The 6,704-nt window shown below is 46.5% G+C and overlaps 1 protein-coding gene and 1 pseudogene across 2 annotated transcripts; one reads left to right on the top strand and one right to left on the bottom strand.

The window, feature by feature from the left end:
* The first annotated feature begins 1,543 nt into the window (after positions 1 to 1,543).
* Positions 1,544 to 4,368, top strand: LOC311614689 (SUMO-conjugating enzyme UBC9-like). The gene has a single exon (XM_084869775.1). The coding sequence runs from the start codon at positions 1,605 to 1,607 to the stop codon at positions 2,079 to 2,081; it is 477 nt and encodes a 158-aa protein (XP_084725901.1). The 5' UTR covers positions 1,544 to 1,604; the 3' UTR covers positions 2,082 to 4,368.
* On the bottom strand, positions 2,101 to 6,388 carry LOC311614874 (DNA (cytosine-5)-methyltransferase 3-like; annotated as a pseudogene). The gene is made up of 2 exons: positions 5,014 to 6,388; positions 2,101 to 2,283 (listed from the first exon to the last, which is right to left on the bottom strand). The product of its transcript is annotated as a DNA (cytosine-5)-methyltransferase 3-like (transcript).
* Between the last annotated feature and the right edge of the window lie 316 nt (positions 6,389 to 6,704).

Genomic DNA, 6,704 nt, shown 5'->3' on the forward strand with positions numbered 1-6,704 from the left:
AAGTACAGCAGTAGCCGAAACCGGTTTGGCTCAGTGGTAGAGCATTGGTCTGCAGACTGAAAGGTCCCAGGTTCAATTCCGGTCAAGGGCATGTACATTGGTTGCGGGCACATCCCCTGTGGGGGGTGTGCAGAAGGCAGCTGGTCAATGTTTCTCTCTCATTGACATTTCTAGCTCTCTATCTCTCCCTTCCTCTCTGTAAAAAATCAATAAAAAATATATTTAAAAAAAAGTACAGCAGTAGCATTAAAATTCACTTGTCTCCATAGACAGAACCTACCAACAAAAATATTAGTTATAGTAAACATTTAATATTTAAATATTCCTTGTCAGGTAGCTCATTTGGTTAGAGTGTCATCTAGGTACACCAAATTTACAGGTTCAATCCCGTCAGGGCACATACAAGAATCAACCAATGAATGCATGAATGCATAAATAAATGGGACAATAAGCTGATGTCTCTTCTCCTCCTCCTCCTCCTCCTCCTCCTCCTCCTCCTCCTCCTCCTCCTCCTCCTCCTCCTTCTTCTTCTTCTTCTTCTTCTTCTTCTTCTTCTTCTTCTTCTTCTTTTCTCTCTCTCTCTCTCTCTCTCTCTCTCTCTCTCTCTCTCTCTCTCTCTCTCAAATAAAGATACATGCAAATAATCTTGCTACCAGTTATTAAATTAAGCAATTTGGATAGGTACAGATAGTGCAAGCTGCTTTTGAATACTTACTAAAGGAAGTATTTTGTAATAATTTTGTAATAATTTTCTCTGAAGCAAGTGTAGCATTAAAAATCATTCCACTGATTTTAAGTCTATACTTGAAACTAGATGGATAGTAATAAGCACTTCTTTGAGGTGGTCATGACAGTGGTAGTGGGTTTCACAAAGAATAGCAATTTCAAAGGACTGACCCAGCATATATCCTTCTTTTTATCCTTTCACTTGATTTAGCCCTATACAGTTGTAGATCATTAATCCAAAGCAATGATGGCAGTAAACGTTTTCTTTAACCCTTCATAGGCACAGCCAGTTCTGCAAACATGTAATTTTGGCCTAGCAGTCTTGAGGAGAAAGGTTTAGACAGGTAACCTTATTAAGACTACAGGCACTTGTTCCTAGAAGTTGCACCCTGCCCCTTTCTCTTGCTGTCTCCGTTTGTATGAATTAAAGCCATTTTCAATAGAAATGCCTTTTGCACACAAGGTCTGTTTTCCAATAATATATATGCCAAAGCATGAATTTAGTTAAAATCATAAAGAAATATATAAGAAGCAATCTCGTGATGAAACAAGACACAAATCACATTGGCTAGCATAAAACCAGTTCTGCTCCCTTGAAGCAGATTGGTGGTCAATGCAATACTTGAGTTACTTTTCAGAAAGGATGACTGGAAAATAGAATTAGGACAGTAATGGATGTAAAGGGCAAAAATATGTTAATCACTGTTAATGTAAAAACATTCAAACTTGTAAAGAATTGTTGTGAGCGGGCTCCGGAGGAAAGTCCCTAGACAAAGGAAGTGTCGCGCGGAGACAAAGGAACTGCCGCTCAGCCTCCCTAGCCGCTGCCGCTTTGTCTGCCTCACTCGCGGGGGCGCGGCCGCCCGAGGACTTTGACCATGTCGGGGATCGCCCTCAGCAGACTCGCCCAGGAGAGGAAAGCTTGGAGAAAAGACCACCCATTTGGTTTTGTCGCTGTCCCCACCAAAAACCGCGACGGCACGCTGAACCTCATGAAGTGGGAGTGCGCCGTTCCGGGGAAGAGCGGGACCGCCTGGGAGGGAGGCCTGTTCAAACTGCGCCTGAGCTTCAAGGAGGACTATCCGTTCTCGCCGCCCCAATGCCAGTTTGTGCCGCCGCTCTTCCACCCCAACGTGTACCCTTCGGGCGTCGTGTGCCTGTCCATCCTGAAGGAAGACAAGGACTGGCGGCCAGGCATCACCATCAAGCAGATCTTATTGGGAATACAGGACCTTCTAGATGAACCAAACACTCAAGATACAGCTCAAGCAGAGGCCTCCATACTTTATGGCCAGAACAGAGAGGGATATGAGAGAAGGGTTCGAGCACAAGCCAAGAAGTTCGCACCCTCTTAAGCAGCGACCTGCGGCACCATCAAGAGGAAGGGAACGGTTGGCAAGAACTAGTTTCCAACTTCTGCAGATCCAGCGTTGCTCTGTACAGTGACCGGTCACCAGGGGAGGCGGGAGGTACCATTTTCCGTCTCCGCCGCTGGCACAGGGTTCTCCACCTGCTGATGCCCAGCGTTTCATACAGGGTCTCTTCCTTCCGTCTTTTCTATGTTGTTATGTAAAACTTGCTGTTATTTTAATATTTTATTTTAATTATTTATTTCATTTTAATATTTAATATTTAATGTCATATTTCAACTGCTGTAAACTGATAAACTGTTATATTTCACTGAGCCCCTGAGGAGCTAGTTCCCTTTGCTCGCAGGTGCTGCGTGCTTCCCCTGTCAGAGCCGCACTCCCCTCCGGCGGCTGGAAGAACAGGACATCGGCCTGTCCCCTTCCCTTGGCCTCTGTCCTACTCTCCGCAGAACCGGGTTGTGTTGCTATAAGCCTCAGATCCAAAGTCAGCCAGCCTCTTGTTTTCGCATCACTTCCTTTGTGTTTATATGGCGTTTTGTCTGTGTTGCTGTTTAGAGTAAATAAACTGTGTATATATACATATATATAATAAAAGAATTTTTGTATTTGAGCTGAGCGCTGGGATAATGCTCCAGAGAATGGCAGTTTTGCACCTTTTTTTCCCCTTTTTTTCTTTTTATTAAGGTATTGTATGTGTACATATCTTTCCATTGCCATCCTACCATTCCCATACATGCCCTCAGCCCCCAGAGATTTTTGTCCATTGGTTTTGCTTATATGCATGCATGCAAGTCCTTCAGTTGATCTCTTATCTCCCCCATATCTCCCTACCCTCCCAGCTGTAATTTGACAGTCTGTTTGTTGCTTTACTGTCTCTGCATCTATCTTTTTGTTCATCAGTTTATAATGTTCTTTATTATCCATAAATGAGTGAGGTCATGTGGTGTTTCTCTTTCATTGACTGGCTTATTTTACTCAGATAACAACAAGCTTCAATTCCATCCAGGTTGCTGCAAATGATAAGAATTCCTTCTTTTTTATGGCAGCATAGTATTCCATTGTGTAGATGTATCATAGTTTTTTGATTCAATCATCTGTTGATGGGCATCTAGGCTGTTTCCAAATCCTAGCTATTGTAAATTGTGCTGCTGTGAACATAGGGGTGCATATATCCTTTCTGATTGGTGTTTCTGGTTTCTTAGGCTATATTCCTGGGAGTGGGATCACTGGGTCGAATGGGAGTTCTATTTTCAGTTTTTTGAGGAAACTCCATACTGTTCTCCACAGTGGTTGCACCAGTCTGCATTCCCACCAGCAGTGCACGAGGGTTCCTTTTTCTCCGCAACCTCGCCAACCTTTTTTATTAATAATACATTACAATCAAAAGAGATGTAAGTGGGTACATGAACTCCATTGGTGCTAGATTAGGGAGAAAGGAGAAAGCAAAGCAGGGAAATCTCTGGGATTGGATAAAAAGTAAAATGATGGACACATACTTCTTTTACCTAGGTGGATATGGGATAGTTAACAGTCAACAATTAACATGATAACTGATAGATCCTCCCTTCCTCCAGTTGATGGACAGACGTAAACCCCACCTGCGGCCAGACATTCCTGAGCACTGTACCACCAATCAGCACCTGCCAAATACCCTAAGCCCTCAATTCCTAAGTCCCTAGGTCCCTAACCACCAATCAGAATGTGCTGAGTGCCCTAAGCCCCGTTCCCTATCTTCCTCTTAAAGGTCTCGTTCTCTTCAACTCTGTGGAAGCAGCCAGCAGGGGTAAACTGCTCTCCAATAAAGCCTGTGTGTGTCCTGCCATCCCAGTCTCTGGCTACCTTCTCTATTTAATCTATCAATAACAATAACAATGAAGGAATTAGTGGTATCTGTCCAGGTGGCCAGGCCCTTTTGGTTGTGCCACAAGGGGTCCATAAAAAGGGAAGTACAAGTTACTCTAACATTTCACATGTTATCTTGGGCTCAGTAAAGATTGATGTTGATCTATCTCAAGGAAGAGATTGGCTTAGGATGTGACTACTCACCATAAACTACTTTTAGTTAAAGCTTTAATTTCAGACCTTCCTTTGTGGTTACTTCAGGTCTCTGAGTTTGCAAGACCACCATGCAGGCCTACCCTGAGCTTGGCAAGTTAGCATGTGGCCCCTTTTTCTTCCACATCCTCATATGATGAAAGGTTGATGAGAAAAAGGATGTTCATGAAATATCAATGTTTTATCTACAGATTATTTATTAATTACCCACTATATACATTGAATGACAATATTATTATCTGTAGATTGTTAAAAACAACACTCAATTGAGTACATTTTATTTATTTTAATTTTTAAAATATATTTTATTGAGTTTTTACAGAGGAAGCAAGAGGGATAGAAAATTAGAAACATTGATCAGCTGCCTCTTGCCTGCAACCAAGCTACATGCTCTTAACCGGAATCGAACCTGGGACCTTTCAGTCTGTAGGCTGACTCTCTATCCACTGAGCCAAACCGGTTTCGGCGGAATTTATCATTTATCATTTTCCCCCCCCCCCGTAATAAGTGTATTTTTAATTCCACACACAGCACACACAAACACTTGCAGCAGCACACAGGGCTTGAACACCCGGATGTTGTCCCTGGTGAGACGCCAGGCACTTCGCCCCCTCCCTTCAGAGGAGTGGGGGGGGGGGGGAAGCGGGGGGCAGGGGGTGGCGCGGGGAGTGCGGTGGCTACATCTCAAGACCCAAAGGGCACAGGGGTCTGAGGTCACCATGGAAATCCAAAGTCAAGCAAATAAAATAATCATTTGAAAGAGGGAAATGGAGACAATATCAGGAAAGTTATCTTAATTCTAAGAAAAGAAAAGTCTTTTTTTTTTTTTTTTTTTTTCTTTTTTCACGGTATAATGACTCACTTTAAAAGAGGAAGTTAGTTCTGTTGAAAATATTTGAAATATTCTCTCAGGAGGAGGAAGCACTTCTTCACCAGCGAGGCCAGCCCTGCAGCAGCCACGGCCTGTGCTCTCTGCTGGTCTTGAGCCAGCAGGGACAGCTCCTCCCAGGTCACCCCAGCCGAATGCCTGCTCCTCATGGCCGGGATGTTGCTCCACACGTGCAAGGCGTTCCGGATGGCTCTGCCGCAGGAGTCCAGGATGGTCACAGCGTCCATCTCCAGGAAGCGTTTGGCATCAGGGTGGCCGGCCTCAGTCAGCATCAGGTTGTCCACGAACATCCAGAAGAAGGGCTGTGAGCTGCTGGGCTGGGGCAGAGCGTATTCCAGGATGCGGTGGTACTGGAAGATGTACCAACCCGGAGTGCGGCCAGAGGCCCGGCGGAGGGGAGGTGTGCAGCCTAACACGAGGTCGAACGGGACCCACTCTTCCACGCTCCTCCTCACGACGTCGGTGACACCCTCCAGGTACTTCAGTCTTGCCCAGCCGGCTCCGTGGCTCCGTTCTCCAAAAAGCCCAGACTCGTCAGCTCTTTCCTGATGTCCCCCAAAAAAAGACAGCACGCGGATTGGCTTTCTCTTCCCCACAGGCACTGTTTTATACATATCAATGGGACTCTCAGAATCCTGGTCGTAGAAGGCCTTCAGCTGCTCCCGCCAAGTCTTCCTGCTCTGCAGCAGCCCCTCGAGGGGGCAGGGCCGGCACAGGAAGCACACCCATTTACTCATGGCCTGAACTTTTTCCGAGGTCCCGGGCCCCACCGGGGTGTCCACGCACTCGAATCAGTAGCACCGGGTGCAGTCGGGGTTCTCGAAGATGAGCAGCGTCTGTCCGGCGTAGCAGATGGAGCAGTAGGACTGGTACCTGTCGTCGTCATACATGAAGAAGTAGTCCCGGAACTTGTCCTTTCTGGGGGAGCACATTCCGCCCTCGAACAGGGGGTGCTGCATGTGCACCTCAAGCTTCCGCAGCAGATGCACAGCTCTTCTATGTCTCGCCGGTTGACCTTGACTTCATAGGCAATCAGATCTCTGCAGGGCTCAGGCTAAGGGGTAGACGACTTCTCGCTGGAGCCCACCACGATGATGTCCACACTGCACTCTGCCTCTGGGTCCATGGGGATTTCACAGGGCGGCTGACCTGGCTCCTCTTCCAGCTGCCCGGTAGGGTCCGGGTCCTGGTCCGGGCTGCCCGGGTCCGGGCTGTTGGGGCACTCCAGGCTCAGGGTCCCAGGGGAGGAGAGGGCCATGGGACCAGGGGAAGGGGCCTCCCAGCAACCCGCAGGAAGCAGGTCAGGTGGGAGGCCTGGGGGTCATTGGGTGTGGGAGCGCAGGATCCCCCAGACGTGCGGGGGAGGGGTGAGCAACCTCCTGTGGGAAGGGGTGTTGGGTTGGAATTTATCATTTTTAATGTATTGTTCTAATGTCTATGTAAATCTTAAATAAAAATTATGTACTGTTAAAAAAAAACAACAACAGGCCCAAAATGGAGTCGCTTATGCTAAGTCTCACATTACTTAGTTACTGCTTTGGCTCTCTGAAAAAATGGAATCTTAAACCAATCAATCAGGCTGCCTGATCAGCACTAGTTAGGTTTGTCTTATACACCCCAGCCATCCCCTAAAGGGAATTAACCTTTCCATAACCAACTCACTT

The sequence above is a fragment of the Pipistrellus hanaki genome (genome assembly GCF_964339955.1).
Source record: "Pipistrellus hanaki genome assembly, chromosome: X".
In the NCBI taxonomy this organism is placed as follows: Eukaryota; Metazoa; Chordata; class Mammalia; order Chiroptera; family Vespertilionidae; genus Pipistrellus; species Pipistrellus hanaki.